Source organism: Idiotropiscis lumnitzeri, chromosome 17 (assembly GCF_059441095.1).
Source record: "Idiotropiscis lumnitzeri isolate Australia: NSW breed Sydney's pygmy pipehorse chromosome 17, RoL_Ilum_1.0, whole genome shotgun sequence".
Classification (NCBI taxonomy): domain Eukaryota; kingdom Metazoa; phylum Chordata; class Actinopteri; order Syngnathiformes; family Syngnathidae; genus Idiotropiscis; species Idiotropiscis lumnitzeri.
Window position 1 is genome coordinate 4427910 of NC_142407.1, and position 19514 is coordinate 4447423.

Below are 19514 nucleotides of genomic sequence, written 5' to 3' on the forward strand. Positions count from 1 at the left end.
TAATGCTACTTCCAATCATCATTATCATCATAATATTCATGCAGCCAAAGCACAACAAAGAGACTCGATGGTAATTTTCCAAGCAGCTATGTTCATTATATAAAAATGTACCCACAATAAAGGAGTGTGAAATGTTTATGATTCTACGATGACATTTGTGGCCTCATTTCTATTGTACAGCCAAGTACTTTTTTGCTGCATATACAGTATGCAGACTGTAATTGATTTAGTGTTCTGGTTGCCCTCATGTCGGAATAGTCTAAAATGCACACGTCTGCAGAGATGTATTTCAAGTGATTCATGTTGCCGTATGGAAACAATTCACCCATGCTGTTGGTTCTGTTGCTGATTTTTCTTAAAGGGGAAGTCAACCCAAAAATGATATTCACAAGAATATGTTCTATGCAGCCCCACTAGTGAAAACATGGCATCCTGATTAATATTGTAGTTGTGGAATATGACTTAAGCACAAAATTCCACGCGTGTGTAGCCACCTTAGAGAGCGGCCATTTTGGTGCTTCTGTCGCCTGAAAATGAGCTCAGGGCTTAACTAGCGATCAACCTCTGCCGTTAGCATCTCACCCACAGCTGCTCTTTTTTGGGGGGGGTTTTGGTGGCCGGAACGGCGTCTGTGACCGACAATTTTTATGAATAAGGCACGGGGATCAAGGGTGCCAAGATAGCGGCTGGAGAGCGGGGGACTGACCGACAAAAAAGGGTCAAGTGCCCAACTCTGCTGCTAAAACGACATCAAGGTGCTTGTCTAGGAAAAAGGTCAAAAGTCCATGTGAAGATTACAAGGCTGCCTGGACCAGACTTTGATTTTGCGAATGAAAAGAACACTTGGTTGGCTCTTTTACCTTCCAGCGTCTTTCCATACATGCGTTTACACTGCTTGTCAATTTGTGCTTTTATAATCATACACATATTTTTTTTTCAAAATATGATTATTCCATCTGATGCTTTTACTAAATTCAATTGATGTTCTTTCAAACAAACTGCTCAACATTACAAAGTGATTCACTTTAAAACATTCAGAAGCTGTGAACAATATTACGGGCACATTTCTCTGACAATAAACTGCATTTAATTACAAATGCAAATTTGTCCTAGAATTGGAATGAATAAATGAATGGACCTCATCTCATTGAAAGAATAAATCACTGACCACAAATTATTGTTCAACATTTAGGGAACAAAAAAAAAAAAAAGAATGATATTGTAGGCGTCAAGAGAAAACAAACAACAAAACAACTCCTCTCGCTCAGTGACAGGAGTGGCACGAAATAAAACAGCTCTCGGTGCAGTTCTCCCGCATTGCAAACCACAATTGTAAACATATTCCTTCCAGCAGCTCAGTAAAATTACTTCACTCAACTCAAATTAGGGCAAACTCTAGCACAGCATTCCAAATGTGAATGTTATATAGTGACAGACCAGATTTAAAAGGTAATATAAATTAATCTTCATTTGCTACAGTCTTCCATGTATAATTATTTTTTTACATTTCTTGTATTCATACTTGGCATTTATAGGCACAACAGTATATAATATATTTTATTTATGACATATACTTATAGGGGGCATCATAAGCTGTTCTCTGTGGTTGTGTTAGTTGAACATACACAACACATCAGAATTTGAAAATGAGTTTCGAGTAGGTTAGTGTTATAATGTAGACGCAGAGCAAGAATCAAGCGAGTCCTTCTGGTGTTGCTTCGTGGCCTTAATTCACACAGTCCAGGTATGAATCCAACATGTCCACACGAGCTTCCAGCTGTGAGACAGCTGTGGTGAAATGTGGCCATCAGGTGGGAGTGTCTTTGCAGAGACTCTGCAAAAGAGACCTCTGGAAGGAATCATCGCTTGACTCTGGTATCAGAAATTCCAGCAGCAAGTCACAGATGCAGTAAACGAGATGCCTGCGCACAGCCATACAAACATGAGAGACAATGAAGACATTTGGAGTGGCCAGGGAAAACTCACGCAAGCAGAGCATTTGAGAACATGCAAACGCCAAACAGGAAGGCCGGAGCTTCGATTTGAATTTCAGAACTGTAAGGCAGACGTGTTAACTAAGGATTTATGAAACAAATACTAATAGATAAATTTATCCCCTTAAAGTGCCGCTTTTGGAGTCATTTCTTGAGTTTGTGTGTTTGCCTTCCTATTCTTGAGTCCCATGAACTCAACCTACCAAAAATTGGCTGGGCAAATCTGTTTTATAACCAAGAAAATAATTCGGAATAATTCTGTTGAGCTATGTTCTCACATATAGTAGAAACCAGTGGCGAGCCGTGCCTTTCACACCTTCATTGAAGTCCTACTTCGTCCTACTTGAATAATAATACAATCATTTATGAAGATGGCCTCACAAGTGTATCTTCAATTAATCCACACTTTTCCCTCCTTCCGCCATTGTGTTTTAAAAAAGCAAGAATATATTTTAGTTTTTCGAACAGCCGCCAGTTACGACTCTCCGGTGTGTTGATTCCACATAGCGCTGCACCCTCACGAATGAGTATCCAATCACAAAACGTGTTAATCCCCTTCAGTGTAAACCCAGCAACAAGGCTCACTGGAACCAACTCGTGATCTAATTATCTATCGCAACTGTCTATCAAATCTGAAAGTCCATTGGCTTTGACAGAAGAAATGCCAGCACAATTCCATCTGAAGGCCTTGGAAGGAAGAGTGCGTGCGACTGATATTGTGAAACCTGCCAGGCAACACGAGCTAGCGGATTCTGATTGGATAAAAACTCTCACTTAAAAATACAACGCTAGGATATAATATGGCATCAATGTGAAGAATATGATCATTTTCTCGTGATTGTGTTAGGCCAGCAGAAAAGGCCTTGACGGTCCGCCACTGGTAGAACCTTGGTTTTTGTATGCCCCAGCTTTCGCACCAAACAAAAATTTGTTCCAGTTTTCCCACAGTTGAAAATTGTCCATACTTCATCCACTGGCCAACTTTACAGTGTTTCCTATATTGCTACAGTTTTCATGCAATTCAGTTTTTTCCACACCCTTTGGAATTAATCAATTACGAAAACCGAGGGTCCACTGTATATGCAAATGCAAAAAGCACATCACACCACCATCAAATCAGCAAGCATTAAGTGCTCAACGACTCACTTGTTAATGTGGTGGTCCTGTAAAGACTCCAGTATGGTTTCCAAGCTCAGTTTGTACTTGTCACTGCCTAACATGTCAGTGATGAGCTCTGCAGTCACAAAAAACACAAATCAGACAGAATAGGTCAGACTCAACAAGTCAACTGTTCGGTGGACTGTGATGTGCATCTTAAAACCGCAGCAAACCCGGAAGTAGCTGCAGGAGACATTCCAAGCAACGCTCCTTGGTTTCCTCTCTCTCTGCGGCGCTACGTTCCGGCTGCGGTTGGGCGGGCAGAGTGCCTCCAGGCCACACAGCCTCCTGCAGCACTTGAAGGTAAATGACCCAACAGGGGGAACTGGTCAGGTGGGCCACTCCCACATCCATCCATCTGTAACAATCACATGTGCCGGAATTTCTGCTTAAAACGCAGGTGTGACAGTTAGATGTGCGTGCAAAGTGATGCAACACAAGCAAGCGTGCTTAAGAAGGTTAAAACATAACAGCAGCTTGAATTACTTAGTGACCTGCTCAGTGAACACAAAGCAAGTCAGTGACGTTAATGACAACAGAACACTGGAGCCTAAACAAAGGCGGTTCCCACAGACATTGCGGTAAAACAAGCCCAGTGTTAATCATAGGCATGCCTTTGTTGAAATCTGAATTTCCAATTTGGCATTCACATTGCATTAAAAATAAAAAACAATGCCTTGGGAGGGAAATCTGAGCGTTTTCCATGCAGCATTCAGAGCTCTCCATACTGTAGAAAAGGGCCAAAGGAGGATCATAGTAGGAGGGAAACATTCAATTTTCTGCAGTATTATTAGCAAAAATGTACAGAGGGAGGAGCCATGGGCATCTGTCTGAGGTGGGGCGTCCACAACCCCCTCTTTGATAATGAAATTGATTAATGATTACTCTTAAATTATAATTCTAATGTGATGCAATTGCGGTTGACATGATCACAAGAGTGAATATTTTTAACACATAGCAACATTTGTGATACCTTTAGCTTTAATGCAATTTATCGAGGGACTAAAAATGAAATGCTTAGGTAATCAGTTGTAAGCTGAAATTCATTAGCAAAAAAACGCATGTTGTTAGACGGGAACAAAAGAGTTATGGAAGATTTAAGTCCAACCTCTCAATAAAAGTGCCAAAGATAAGTCTGATGGCCTTCTGGATGTTCTCGGTGCACAGCCAACTCCACTGGTCCTTCATCAACAAACACAAAATGTTCAGCGCAACATCCGCCACAGCTGTGTCTGAAAATAAAATAATAATTAAAAAAAAAAAAAAACAATATAGCAGACACTTTTGAAACTTTTACTTTTCAATGAAAGCAAACGCAAAATATGGGGTTGTGCTGCTCCCAAGTGACACTAAACTGCACTACACAAGACAAATGTGGAAAACAAATTGTGGTACAGGACATGTATAGCAAATGAAATAAGTGCTGGAAAATGAACATTATTGTTTTTAAATGCAATGGACTTGTGGGTGAGTATAACCACCCCATACCTGCCCCGTGAGTTTTCCCAAAAGTCTTCTTGGCTGTGCCCACAGGCTCCCTCCGCTTAGCTTGCTCTCTGCTTTGAGGCTCGCATAAAAGTCTTTCCTGCTCCAAGACAAAGCTCTCCAATCTGGACAAGGACATGCCATTAAGCACCTGGAAAGAATTGGAGAAATGTCTTTCCAGTACAAATGCATTCACTGACTGACAAATGTGAGTCAGACAACTTACAGGGCTGCCTTCACTAAAGCAATATGTCACTTTAGGATGCAAGTCGGGCATATTGAGAGATGGAGACACTTTGCTTGGGAACATGAGCCTCCTGATAGCGGGAACACAAAAGTAAACACCCTTGAGGAAAGTGAAGGTTACTTAAAAAGAAGCATATATAAGTAGACAGTTCTTTTGTGCTGCCGAACCAAAATCATAGGGGGACACTTCTCTAACAATACAGTAATATGTTTCGGGAACCGCATGTGGCCAAAGTCTCACCGATATTTTCTGCTGTCCAGTGTTCGCCCATCAGAGTCTCCCTCAAGGTCCTCTGTTGGACTCATTGCTTCGGGGTGAGGGAAGGCTGTCTTCAATGTGTCTAAAGCATTTTCCATCATCTGCAGCAGCAGTCATGATGGACAAAACATAGGATACAATTTTAGAAGTAAACTAATATTTATGATGCAGTAGATTTGTAAACCACTGCCAACTAAAACTGCCACAAATGAATACCATCCCAAACGGAGTATTAATATTTGCAGATTGTGGTCCACAAATTTCTTGTCACCTTATCAATTCTTGACTTGACAAAAGGCCTTTTTCCAAAATAAGTGCAAACCCCCGAGTTGAGAGACAGGAACTCCTGCATGTCCTCACTTCTCGCTGTCTCGGGTATGCTGTTCAGTTGCTGGAAAACAAAAGAAATTCAATTCAAGTGGCACAGGATACTAAGGAACGTGACAACACGGTAAAAAGAAGAGTTGGTCTAAAATAGGATTTGGGCAGGATGGAGCTGTAGCTGAAGTTGAAGTCAGCATTCTTAAAAAAAAAAAAAAAAAAAAAGCAGTGGCGACTGGATGGCTGAGTGGGTAACACAGCTGACTTTGGACACATGGACGGATTGGGGGTAAAATCCAAGTCATGGTGAATGCTAACATCTAGATAAGTCGCAAGGCAAGACCCTTGTAAAAACTGATGGCTTGCGTCAGGAATGCCGTCCGGGTGTGAAAACTGTGCCAAATGTATCATGCAAGTGACTATGCTGTGGGGACCCCTCACAGGGGGAACTTGGGTCTTCATAAAAATGTTGGTAATGACATTAGTATTATTTTAAAACAGAGCAATACCATTCACTGCCATTTACGGATATAGAAGCCAAAAAGTACATTCATTCATCCTGGGATGGCAATGAATGAGTTAACCAGTGGTGGGCCATACATTTCACATCTAGGCCTTCACTGTTCTACTGAGTCCGACTTGAATAAATCCCCCTCATAACACCATCATTTATGGCACCATGGCTGGAGAAATTATATACAGACACACATTTACACACTACTGAGTGTTGGACCACCTCGTCACACGAGAGAGCTTCTCTTGAAAATGGCCTTGAAAGTGTATCTGCATTTAAATCCACACTTTTCCCTCCTTCAACCATCGTGGATTAAAAAAGCAAGACAATATTTTAGGTTTTCCAACAGTTGCCGAGCGTCTGGTGTTGATTTGTAGATTCTGTATAGCGCTGCCCTCTAACAAGTGAATATCGAATCACAGGACACGGTCGTACCTCCAAAGTAAGGCCTGCGAGAAGGCTCACAGAAACCAACTTGGGATTTTATTGGTTATTGCAACTGTCCATCAATGTTAGGAGCACGCTCACTCACTCAGCACAGACACCAGCACTGTTGATTCTGAAGGTGTAATCTGAAATATGCAAGGCAATAAATACTATCTAGCTGAATTCTAATTGGATAAAAACTCTCACCTAAAAATATAACACTGGGAACAATATGTATGAAGAATTATAGACATATATACATACACACAGATAGCTTTTATCATAAATATGACTTTTGACTGATGATTTCTTGATTAAATTAGGCCAGCAGAGAAGGCCGTGAAGGCCTTGACCGCCCAGCACTGCTAATAACCTTGTATCCCAGTTCATGGTTGTTTGCACTCATCGGTATAGGTCATTTTTACTCCTTTTTGGATCTAAATCTTGGCCCAAATATATAACCTAGCATGGGCTTGATTACTTTTGAACCCAGTAATGGGTTAACAATTTCACCCAGTTGGGTTACTTTTAATCTACCTTAAGGAACGTATCCAGTTGGCCTTTACGAGCTTCCACCTTCTCTCCATCTGTGTTCCCAAAGGGAAGGTCAGGGAACATTTTTTTTGGACCTTTGACATCTGTAATAGCAGACAGTTGCCAGAAAAATGTAATGTATGAAGATTTTCTTCATTCAACATCCGTACTAAGCCCAAGTTAGGTTTTTGATCATTTCTCACTCTTAACAAATTTCTTCACTTCTGGGTTCTCCTCTAAACGTGTCTGCAAGTTGAGGAACTCGCTGTATCGACGGTTGACAGAGTGACAGGTTGCAGGTTGCAAAAGGTTGCCGCTTTCAGGGCATGTTGCTGTCTCAAACTGCAAAAAAAATGGAAAAAAAAGAAATGTTCACAAATAAGTTCAAAGATAATTGCATCTGCATTGTTACCGTGATAGTGTAGAGAGTATAAGGATGTGTTCCAGTGCCCCGCTGTTCCTTCGCACTGACTGTTCCGGCAATTTGCACATTTTGGATGCCCAGTGGTTTGTTTGGAGTTTCAAAGTTTAAGGGGTTGAGGCAAAGCCTGCTTGAAGGACATGATGGGGTTCTTTCTTGAGCAATATCTGCAGGCCAGTGTGAATCCAGAGGCACCACCATTTTCGGCCCGAGATTTTTCAACGGGCCAAAGCAGCCAAAATCATCAGAGACATCCTTTAAATTCATCGTGTTGCAGAAGTTGGCGGAGGGACCGCATTCACACAAGCGTCTGGCCGTGTCGTCTTCCGTGTCGGAGTGCGTCAGGGAGTCCAGCGACAGCAACTTGGACTCTGCGAGGTGAGAGTAGGGGCCAGTTGTGAAAGAACAACAGTTGACCTTACACGGTGTGAGCAGACTGACGTGGCAATTCTCAGCTGTCCTGGAACAAGTCTCAAGGCTCAGCATGCTGCACTGAGAGGAATCCTCCTCACTCATCGGACTGAACAGCTCAGAGTTGCTCTCGCTTACAAGGCTCACTTGATCCGACGACGACAGGCACGTGATCCACGAATCATGGAGGGCGCATCTGTACAGTGTGCCGTCCTGTGGTTTTCGTGACCTGGTGAAGACGTCTACGATAGTTTGGTTCAGCCAGTCGGGATCAGAAACCCGGCTTATGAGCGGGAGAAGCACGTTGCAGGTGATGAGTTCGGTTACCATGTACCCTCCGGTCCTGGTTTCCATCTGAGGGTATGGAACGAGCACATGCAAGACGAGGTTAACCAGAGCTCTGGCGTAGCTTAGCTCAGTGGCCGCATCGCTCACAGCTGGATGAGGGCTGTCTACTTCCTGGTAGAGCTGCCAAAGGCTAAAATTCTCATCCGGCGTCTCCAGCTGCATGCGTCTGGCAGTCATGTAGCTCTGCAGGTGGCAGCCATACAGCTCTAAAAGTCGTTGGACCAGAGTCTTTCTGTCCACTCGCCTTGCTCGCTCCTTCAGCTCCATCACCGATTCCAGCATGGAAGTGCGCACCGCACGCTCAAACTCGCCTTCCACCTCTGGCAGGAGAGTGCGATACCAGGAAGACACGAAATCCCGCACCGCTTTGTGGACGGCGCTGTGGATCTCGTGATTGAGCCTCCACTCATGCTCAGCTGAACACTGAGGCGGAGTCACACCGCCAAGGGGCAAAAAATGCTCCAAGTGGAGAAGACTGTTGGCATCCAGAATGGCACGCGAGCCAAGCCAGCCTCCCAAAACAACCAAGAGACTAGTGAAGATGCAGAGGAGCCAGACGTTCACTAGGTAATGGAAGAGGAGCAGCCAGGCCACCAAAGCGCCAAGGCCTAATAGTCGTCTCCGCTGGCTCAGAATGTCCGACAGGCACCACTTATTAGGACTCTCGAAGGAAGGCATTATAGCCAGCAGATGAGATGTATCCTGACAAGAAATGATACATTTTGTTCATTATCAAAACACTTCAACTAAAGATAAAGATGTCCTTTATTAGTCCCACAATGGGGAAATTTGAGGTGTTACAGCAGCAAAGATATAGATCACAGGATTGATGAATTACATTTAGTATAGGTCAGAAGAGTAGCACAGTAATGCTTTAAATGTCTTAAATTAGATTACATTACAATTTACTGCAAGTAATTTATGGTATCTTGACCCCTTTCTAATTTCAGTTTTTTTTTTAACTTATTGCTCACACTTAAATGTTTTAGACCACCAAATCAATTTTAATACTCACAAAGACGATGTAGTTCCTAAATGATGATTTAGAATAACAAAAATGGCCCCAAAAGTGTTTGCCCATAAACCTAATAACTGGCTGCGTCACCATTTTTTTCCACATAGGGTTGAATAGATTTAATAATATCATCCTTTAGTTTTGGAACTTGGGTTAATTGTTGTTGTAAGACCTCTAAACTAGTTTGATGATCTGAAAAAATTCATTTGTAATGAACGTGTATATATGTGTGTGTGGGGGGGGACGAATACTTTTTCACAGCTGCATATTTTTATGTGCTGATACATACTACTAATGACCTTTCATTTGGGAATTTTGTATATGTTAGAACTGAGGAGAAACCCACCTCCATAAGCTCATCTGACACATCATCACTGTCATAGTGGGATATTTCTTTTTCCAGTGGTGGTAACTGTTATCTTAGAACAAAATATACAGTGCAAACAAATACTAACTCCATAAGTTGAAGCTTTTTATGGAATTCTCAACATGAAGCGTATTGGGTCTTACATTGTGCACGCTTCAAAAATCATATTCACATAAATTGGATCTGCAGTACCAATATCAACTCACGTAATTAATTATGATTATAATTCAAAGTGTATTTTATCACAACATTGTCATTGCCAACAGAAAAACACAATCATAGTGGCATTAACCAAGAGTACCCCTTAATAATTCCCAAATCCCAGTGAAATAAAAGATCTGTAGTCTTCTCGCGAGAACCTTGCCGTTACAACGAGATCTGCTGTTGCCACGACAACATCGAGCAGAGTCGCAAAAGACAGTGCGTGCTGTGTTTACTATTCTTCTATCCCAAGATGGTCCCTAAACGCGTCACTTTAGAATTTATAGATAGGATACAAACTTGGAGCGCAATATTAATGACGATTTTGTGAAGTGTTTCGACCTGAATAGCTTTCTTTTAAACGAGACTGATGTAGGTACGAGTACTGCTAATTAACTGATAAAACTTTAAAAAATAAGGGAAAAAAACAAGTCACCTGAATGGTCAGCGCTTCATGTCTGGAACTCAGGCAATCCTCCTTGTGTTTTAATCCCCCAACAAAGATTATTAGGATCAGCCTGCAACTCGGTTTAGGTGTCCACTTTACCTGCCAGAGTATAATTCTTCTACGTATTCGCTCTTGACCAGCAACAACAACATGACCATGCTTTTTCAATATGACCGTGTTAATTTATTAATATATACGTTTTCCTCTCGGAGTGGTTTGTTTTAAACAAAATAAGAATAATGTGTTTTTATTAATCTAATTAAATAATTGGTTGACCTATTCATTTGAAATAATGAAGAAACCCCGAAAATATTACTCAAACAAAGAAGAACATATAATTTATAGTTTACGTAAAACGTTGCCTCGGATATCAAAAGTTTGTTGGTTTCATTAAAGTGTTGCTTCACCCCTCTCGAGCAGTTATTCAACAGTTCCCTCTAGTGGACATATTTTAAACTGCTATCACCAAGAACAAAGTATGTTGAAATAAAAGCAAGTCAATAATAAACTGTTTCTCCACTTACGTAGAGGCCAGACGGTTCCGACAAGGTAAAAACATGTACTCAAAACCGGATCGATAATTAAGAATGACGAAGCATACGTATCATGCTCAGCAATCCTAGCTGGTCTCGATTGGTCAGAGTTTTCAAGCTTCTTTCTTCTCCATAGTCTCTAAAAATAATAAGGAATAACAGAAAATCACAACCCTCTGAATATGAGCTGAACTAGAAAGGAGAACCAATTAATCTAAATATAATAATCTTCAATATTAGCAGCTGCCACACTGTGTTTGCCACACTGGACGACTGGTTAGCACGATGGCCTCGCAGTGCAGATGTGGGATCGATTCCGGCCGGCTCCCAGTCTGCAACCATTTCAGGATGTCCCCCCCCTACTCCTCGAAGATAGCTGGGATAGGCTCCAGCACCTCCCGCGACCCTTGTGAGGGGAAGCGGTACAGATAATGTGTGCTACAATAGCATCAACGGACCACTTTATTAGGTACACGTACAATCAAGTGCAGAGCTAGAATAAACTCCAGTTCAACTGTGACCGAGACATGACGTGTATTAATTATAAAATATTCACGATCATCATTTCATCAACATTAACCAATTATTTAAAAAAATGTGTATTCACTTATTTACAATAAAACACTAAGCAATTATTTAATTATATATGCGAATAAAATTTAACCCCATATTAAATAAATATAATTTAAATTAACTGATTTTTTGGGGAGGGGTTGTAGAGGTAATGGTAACCTGCGCACAGTGCTTGTATCTGATCTTTTCGCGGTTTAGATTACATTATACTAAATAAAATGTGACAAAACGAGTTAATTGGTAGCCATACCAGGATGTAAGCATCTCCTCATGGTTGTCATGCCAAGCATGATAGGTAATGGTGATTACGTAATAGAGGATTACATGATTTAACAAGGCCGCAGCATGCGCAATGGCACCACACCACTCACATCTGACTGGTACTCAGCAATTGGACCAAGGATTACAGTGCACTCTTTCATCAGTCCCTCCGAACATGTACCAAGTCAAAAATACAGGTAAGACACTTCAATTCCTCTCATGTCATTGTAACACAATATAGGTCCATACACTTTGAACTTTACATTACAGGGTTGGGTAAATATATAGTGCCTTTGGTACCCTAATCAGAATCCCACAGTCATCATGGAAATGTCGCAAAATGATAAAAATTCTGAAGTCTTATTATAAGTAGCCAAACATTTGCACACAGACTGCAATGAAAAATCTCCTAAAATGGCATACCTTCTTTTTATACATTTGCTTTATTGGATGTATGTGATTTTGGCATGTCCCACACACTGCTTTAACTACATTTTTTTTTCTTTAAATGACATGGTTTTATCATCCACAGGAAGGTACTAGATAGAATTTTTAATTTTTATGATTCATATTCTATTTTAATAATCAGATGGAACATTTTGCATGTGCCACTGAAATTAGTGCCCACCCTGTCATTAGGTGAAGTGGTAACTGTTGATTTAAGAATCCCTCTGATGTTATCTGCGACATTAAGACCAGCATTTTGTCTGAAACAGTGAATTGTTGCGGAATAAATATTTACTTTCATTTTACGTGTCGACTTGGATGCTCTCAAGCCTAACACGTCTACTCTGTCATGGTGAAATTTTGTTTTTTGTTTGCAAATTTGCTTATAGTTTGTTTAAAAAGTGATTGACCAATTAAAGTTGTATTGTATTGTATTTACGTCTAATAAATACAATGAATCCGAAGTTCAGTGGGTGAACTAGAAGTCTCAAAGTCACCTTATGTTGATATTGACTCTCGAATTGTCTGACGGGACTGTGGTGATGGTCCTTTGTCAACACTAGGCCGTTAATGGCCATGTGGCTCAAGAATACAATCTAAGGACTTCTCATTATCATTAAGTCTATCCATTTTTTTCTTGCCCTGGATCATAGTTGAGAACACAAAAACCGGTTTGGTCACATTTAATCATGACAAAAACAAGCAGAAGAGAAACTTTTCCTGGTTGTGTCTTGTTGACATTGGATATCATCTGATCAGACATCCGACTTTTACTCCTCCCACATTATACACTCATTCAACCTTCATAAGACTGTGATAGTGTTGAGATGCCATTTGTGTGTGCAGACAACAAAAATGAGGTGAAGGCAGGTACGTCTGCAAGACTTGTGAAGGGTCTGGAGACCATCGCTCCTCTGGTCCGCTCTGTCGAGGAGACCCCTGATCCAATCCCTGCCGAGGTACATGGGACCATCCCCCACTGGATCAATGGCAGCTTGCTCCGAAACGGCCCAGCAAAGTTTGAATTTGGAGACACTTCGTGAGTTCAATCAAAACCCCATGAAAATCTTTTAAAATGGATTTACACAGCAGTCCAAGTGTTCAATTCTGATTCGAACACGAGATCAGATTTTTTTTTCATGTGTCTATTTGTGTACATTCCAAGTGACATCATATCCCATGGCTGTCTTTACACACTACAGAGCCCTTAAGGAGACATGGAAGGAAAAATGTCGTATTTTCTCCTCACAAGCCACAAATACAAATTGTGCCATTTGAGAGCCAAAAAAAAAAAAAAAAAATCTGAATTGGGTTACATGAACCACACAATATAGATCCAGCCTTAGATTACATTTCAGTTATAGGAACGATACGTTCAAGCCTTTCCTCCACAACAGGTACAACCACTGGTTTGACGGCATGGCCATGCTGCACAAGTTCAAGATAGAGAAAGGCCAGGTGACGTACACGAGTCGCTTCCTGCGCAGCGATGCCTACAAGAAGAATAGCGAGTGGGATCGTATTATGGTATCAGAGATTGGCACTGTCAGCATGTCCGACCCTTGTAAAAACATCTTCCAGCGATTCTTCTCTCGCTTTGATATGATAAGTGAGTATCAAAACTTTTGTTATCTGTAGCTAACTGCTTAGCTTTTATAGGGCAAAACCGATGAAAAAAGTGACACTTCGTAGACTTTCGGATCAAGGCAGTTTCTTAATCAATCAGGCACCACAATCGCACCTGACACGAGCCATTTGTTTAATTTAATTCAACTTACTTTTGCAAGAAGACTTGTGTTTTAGCATCACTGTGCCCCAAGGACAAGAAAAGCATGTTTGGATTTTTTTGGTGTGGAAGAAGCCCATTTAGCATATTTGTGATGTGCTTGGGCAACTAGACAAGGGAGGAGAAAAGATACAAATGCAAACCGCCTGCAAGATCTAACCAGAAGAAGGAATATTTGTCTGTTCCAGAGCCAACAGACAACGGCAATGTCAACATTGTGAAATACAAGGGCGACTACTATCTCAGCACAGAAACCAACTTGATGCACAAAGTGAACCCAGAGAACCTAGAAACACTGGAACAGGTAAAAAAATACATCTTTAAAAGTTCAACCTGAGACCCAAAACTGAACTGTATTTCATAAGTGTTGCTTTGGCCTTGTAGGTTGACTGGAGCACATTTGTTGCCGTTAATGCAGCTTCTGCCCACCCTCACTATGACCGTGACGGTACCAGCTTCAATATAGGCAACTCCTATGGAAGAAAAGGTAAATCCTTTGCATTCTGTTAGTTGCCAATTTAATTGCCACATCAAGTCTCCTCAAGTCAACATTTAAAGCAAGACTCTCTTATAGTGAAATTGCAATGACACATTAGTAAACACTCACACATTGGCGTGTAACAATCAGCAAAATAACTTTTAATCCAGTTTTTGTGTTCATACCTGATCACTGAATTGCAAGTTATTACATACACTTGGTTTTAGATCACATCACACGCATCTTAATTGTTTGTGTTTAATGCAGTCATGAATAAGCACAAGTACATTATTACTTGACTGCAGCGTTGAGCTGCGAAAGTCTCCGAGAGCTGACGGGTGCTGATTTCCATGATCATACTCGCTCACTCCGTTCTCAGCCATGTCTCATCAGCTATGTCATGTCTTAATAATTTTTAAATTGGAAATCTTTCACACAAGGGTTAGGTGGCGCAGGGAATGGTGAGGATTTTTTTCCTATCACCAGTTTTGTTTAACACTTTGTGTTGCTCAATGAAAAATGCTAGAGTAGGTCGACTGATTGATGGACTGATTGATTGATTCATTAATTCATTGATTGATTGATTGAACATTGTGGCCCATTCAGGTGCCACGTACAACATAATTTGTGTACCTCCTGAGAAGTCAAACGCCGAAGACACCCTGCAAGGCGCCAACATTCTTTGTTCCATCACACCTGCAAACAAGGCCCATCCTTCGTACTACCACAGCTTTGGTACGTCGTCAGCACATCGCGGCAGCCACAACTGATACCAGTGGTGCTTTCATCTAAACAATCATTCTCCCTTCAGCCATGTCGGAGAACTATGTAGTGTTCATTGAGCAGCCAGTTAAAATTGACTTGATGAAGATACTTACATGTGTGATGAGGGGCAAGGCACTTTGTGATGCCATTTATTGGGACCCGAAACTGGAAACCATCCTGCACCTCATCGACAAGCGTACAGGCGAGGTGAGAAGTCGCAGTCAGGAATGAAGAATCACTAAGGTGAGGTTAAGTCTAACATACTCTTCTTTCCTCAGGTCAGCCCAGTGAAGTACTTTACCAAAGCTTTCGCTAACTTCCATCAGATCAACGCCTTTGAAGAGGATGGCTTCTTGATGGTGGACCTGTGTTGCTTTGACGATGGCCGAGCACTCGACATCTACTTCCTTCAGAATCTACGCAAGTCGGGAGAAGCGCTTGATGAGGTCAGGTCACTATCAGGGATATTTGCTCATTGTTCTTCTTTACTCCTTTTTTGATAGTAAATTACAATGGAAGAAAACTGGCTAATATTTAGTGATAATAATAAGTACTGTTGACTGAGAATTGTTGTCATTTTTAAACATTTATAGAAGTACACAGGTGGCATTCTTTTCATTCAGGTGTACAACAGCATGAGCAGAGCTCTTCCTCGTCGCTTTGTTTTACCCCTTCATGTGACAGATGACACGCCCACTGGCCAAAATCTGAACACCCGTCCTTCCAGTTCAGCAACATGCATAAAAAACAGCCGCACTATGGTAAATTGCAATTAATCTCTGTCTTCTGAACTGCTCTCTGAGTGGTTATTTATTATTATTATTATTATTATTATTATTATTATTTGCACAGCAACATCTTGACACAGTAATGCATGCCTTTATCGCATCTCGCCTCGATTACTGAAAATTTGACTTTGGAGTCAGCCAGTCCTCCCTTAAATGTCTCCATTTGGTTAAAAAAATGCTACTTCCCGCCTCTTAACTGGAATGTGTAAGCACAAACCATAGTTTACCACAAATAATACATATCAACTTATTTGTCACCATTCTTTTGAAATTATTTTATTTAGAGATTATTTTAATTCCTCACTCATACCCATCCAAAGAAATAATGTTGAACCCTTAAATCATAATGCCCACCCTTATTCCGAAATAGATTTTACATTAGTGGTGCTGTTTGAAATGATATAATATCTACAAATATTAATATATTTGATTTTGGTTAGTCTGTTCCATATATCCCATTATATGAATGGTGCTAATCGATCTCTTGTAGAATGATCATTCACTATAAAACGTCAGTGAAGGTTTTGATTAATTGTCTTGTTTTGTGTCAGGTATTAAAATGTGTGTTTTCCTCTGAAGGCATTGCAGTAAATCTGGTTCATGAGTCAACATATTACAATGTAACCAGCAATAAAAGTAGAGCTAGACCTTTGAAGTTCATTGCCTTCACACCTGAACACTCAGATGGCATCATCCGAATTCAAAAACTGAAACTGCGCTGAGTACACATGATGATGACCACTTGATATCCCCTTTTTAATCATCAGGTGTTCTGCCAACACGAGGACCTCCATGGCGATGACCTCTACCAGTACGGCGGCCTGGAATTCCCTCTCATCAACTACGAGCGATACAACGCAAGGCCTTATCGTTATTTCTACGGTTGCGGCTTCAGACACCTGTTCGGTGACTCACTTCTCAAGATGGATATCAACGACAAGACGTTTAAGGTGAGGTACATGATATGTGTGGCCTTCCCTATGATGCAACTTGCAACCTTTACAGGAACACAATCAGTATAAAACAGAAATTGGGACGCTTCCTTTGCTTCACGCATTTGGTTGGGAAGTGTGTGGTTGTTTGTTGCTGCTCTAAGAAAGCACGATTCATGCTCATGTGACCTCAGGTGTGGTACCAGAAGGGTCTCTTCCCATCGGAGCCGGTGTTTGTGCCCTCACCGGACGCCATGGAGGAAGATGATGGTGTCATCCTCTCAGTGGTTCTCTCCCCCTCGCAGGTAAAATGTATACACCACGAATATTGTTTAAATGTGCAACTTCAGCTTTTGTTAACTGAAAGTCATCGACATTTAGATTTAATCTTCACAAGATAACATCACCGCTGTGAAAAAAAAAACACATCCACCTCCACAAACATAAACTTTTTGGGTTTTTTTCTCTCCAACATTAGAATAAAAGCACATTCCTCCTGGTTTTGAATGCCAAAACATTTGAAGAGATGGGAAGAGCCAACGTGTCTGTCAACATGCCCTACGACTTCCATGGTGTCTTCAACGCATCTGCTTGAAGAAGTCTGTTACAACAATGCCAATAATAATTTTAATAATCATATTATGGTAATTAGTCCCTCCAGGAATCTGCAGAGAAAAGGTGTTGATTTCCGTGAGAATCCTGATTCTGCGGAGAACAAATCTTGATTTAGCGGCCTGAAAGTTGATTCATAACTCATCATGCAACACAAAGTGCTTCACGTTGTTAAAAATCAACACCTCACCAAGTTAACCAATGGCCATCCCACCACCCACAATGACCCAAAGCACTCATATCCACATAGACAATACAAAAACATAAAAAGGCAAAAGAGGAGCACATTAGTAAAAAGAGCAAAAGAATTGTTTTAAAAAATTATTTGTAAAAGCAAAAACACTGTGGAACATTCTGGTAATAAAATAATCAACATCTGTATTCGCTTTGACACTCTTGGGCATTTTTATTTAATGTTAATTGTAATGATAATGATAATAATACATTTTATTTTGATCATTTATAAAGTACCAAACAGTATAAGTTTGAGGCTGAACAAGTGATAATCAAAGCAAATGTTTGCGTAAACTCGCCTTTTTACCAGGATATTTTTAAACATAACTGCATACAGCATGATCCTAAATGTAATTCAACCAAAGTGACAGTTAATTAATTACATGTAGTAATTATGTGACGTCATCTTTACTAGACGTCTCCATGAATTGAAGAGAAGAGCGTCTTTTAATTTCCCCCAAGACAATACTACCACCCCCCGCATCGCTCATCTGTTGATATAAGATGACAGAAAATGAGCCCCTACACGTTGGCGTTATTAAAAAAAAAGAAAACAACAACTCAACTCGGATATGTATGTATTTCTGTAAACATTGCCACTTGTCATCGTCTGTTTGCCCTATGCGCATGCGTGACGCATCATACGACGTTCAGTTAACGATTGATGTCGCTGCTCTGCCAAAATATCCTGCCAAAATGACACACTTGCTACCAGAGTCTGCCGAACCCTACCCGAGCATCCGTGAGCAAGCAAGAATTTGCAAGGCGTGTACCGCGGATTCCTTTGGGGACTAGACTAGCCGTAATGCAAAAACACTCCGTAAGTATGATTTATTAAGGATATAATGATGGTACTGAAATGATTTGTTGTTGTATGCTTTGATGATTGTTGTACTGCTCTGTTACCAACTGGATGCAAATGTCCTGTACACAGCCTTTGCACAAGTATCAACTTGTCAATTAAGCCTCACCCAGGTAATGCGATGAAAACCTTCCTCGTGTAAATGTGTTTTGAAATAAATATTCTTTGAATGGTTGTCCTTTTTACTGTCTTTTCTTTGAAATTGAGAACGTCCCGTGCTTGTCTTTATTTGCACCCATGCACAGAGGAAGTATTCTCCTACTTTAACAGCCAAAAATGTAGAGCAAAAGCATTGTGTACGCCATTATCACAGCAATTTGTCATGTGATGAATTGATTTATTTTGATCATGTAGCATGAACACAAAACTATTTAAGACTAGAAAAATTTACAATGCAATTTTTTCTATATTGAAACACCTTGTGCCGTGAGTATGAGAAGTAAAGGAAGATGTTAAAAACATTACCCAAGATAAATTATACTGGTCAATCAGAGATGGATTTTTTTTTACTCTGATTTAAAAGTTGTCTTTACTTTTTTCTAGTTTTGAAATATTTTCATTTTCAAAATCCACCCATTGCTGAGTAATTCATAAATACTACTGAATATACGACATATGACATACTATTATTATTATTATTAAGCTTGTGAAATTCTGATGCACTAGACAGGAATAAATTAAAACATTTCTAAGTGCTAATCAAAATACATGTATATTATAATACAGTGGATAAAAAAAACGTTTATACACCTCTCTTACATTGTTCAGTTGTTTTACAGCATTCACAGAAAATCATTTTTATTGAAAATTAGTCTAAAATTTTGTAAATTTTGTCTTTAGCATATTTACCACTACTGGAGTAATCCAAAAGTAATTGAAAGCAATCCAGTTTCATTTATCATTATGCTACTCGAATTTCGTCACCCACTACACGAGGGGGGAATAAATAATTAAAACGTGTATTAGAGAATAGCTTTTTTAAAATGATTATCCCAATGACAGAATGAAGAAAACACCGCGTGACGAACAGAGTCAGACAGCAGCTGAAAACGAATGCACAGTAAGCATCTGCTCGTGGTACCTCATTTAGGCGCC

General features: G+C 40.4%; 2 protein-coding genes across 4 annotated transcripts; one reads left to right on the forward strand and one right to left on the reverse strand.

The window, feature by feature from the left end:
* Positions 1-955: 955 nt before the first annotated feature.
* LOC148319794 (sorting nexin-19-like) lies at positions 956-10174 on the reverse strand. 3 transcript variants are annotated; one of them, XM_088279198.1, is made up of 12 exons: positions 10137-10174; positions 7350-8819; positions 7141-7279; positions 6941-7041; positions 5414-5533; positions 5125-5243; positions 4864-4954; positions 4641-4788; positions 4261-4384; positions 3326-3510; positions 3141-3228; positions 956-1922 (listed from the first exon to the last, which is right to left on the reverse strand). In XM_088279198.1, the coding sequence occupies exons 2-12, from the start codon at positions 8793-8795 to the stop codon at positions 1808-1810; spliced, it is 2676 nt and encodes an 891-aa protein (XP_088135324.1). In that variant the 5' UTR covers positions 8796-8819; positions 10137-10174; the 3' UTR covers positions 956-1807. The 3 variants fall into 3 exon arrangements, with proteins under 3 accessions (XP_088135324.1, XP_088135325.1, XP_088135326.1); XM_088279199.1 differs by lacking the exons at positions 6941-7041; positions 7141-7279; XM_088279200.1 differs by lacking the exons at positions 956-1922; positions 3141-3228 and having other exon boundaries at positions 3363-3510; positions 4261-4334.
* A 1376-nt stretch (positions 10175-11550) lies between these two features.
* LOC148319795 (carotenoid-cleaving dioxygenase, mitochondrial-like) lies at positions 11551-18594 on the forward strand. Its single transcript, XM_088279201.1, has 12 exons — positions 11551-11712; positions 12809-13001; positions 13360-13571; positions 13937-14052; positions 14133-14235; positions 14833-14961; positions 15038-15198; positions 15270-15437; positions 15615-15752; positions 16547-16729; positions 16906-17016; positions 17190-18594. The coding sequence occupies exons 1-12, from the start codon at positions 11607-11609 to the stop codon at positions 17304-17306; spliced, it is 1737 nt and encodes a 578-aa protein (XP_088135327.1). The 5' UTR covers positions 11551-11606; the 3' UTR covers positions 17307-18594.
* Positions 18595-19514: the final 920 nt, after the last annotated feature.

Bases quoted from the DNA above. Each gene is read 5' to 3' on its own strand.
- LOC148319794 (XM_088279198.1), bottom strand. From the start codon at position 8,795: ATGCCTTCCTTCGAGAGTCCTAATAAGTGGTGCCTGTCGGACATTCTG. The intron at 5,244-5,413 runs GTGACAAGAAAT...CTGCTGCTGCAG, and splicing joins TCAAGTCAAGAATTGATAAG to ATGATGGAAAATGCTTTAGA. The intron at 4,955-5,124 runs GTGAGACTTTGG...TCCCGCTATCAG, and splicing joins CTGGACAGCAGAAAATATCG to GAGGCTCATGTTCCCAAGCA.
- LOC148319795 (XM_088279201.1), top strand. From the start codon at position 11,607: ATGGCACCACACCACTCACATCTGACTGGTACTCAGCAATTGGACCAA. The intron at 14,236-14,832 runs GTAAATCCTTTG...TGGCCCATTCAG, and splicing joins CAACTCCTATGGAAGAAAAG to GTGCCACGTACAACATAATT. The intron at 14,962-15,037 runs GTACGTCGTCAG...TTCTCCCTTCAG, and splicing joins TTCGTACTACCACAGCTTTG to CCATGTCGGAGAACTATGTA.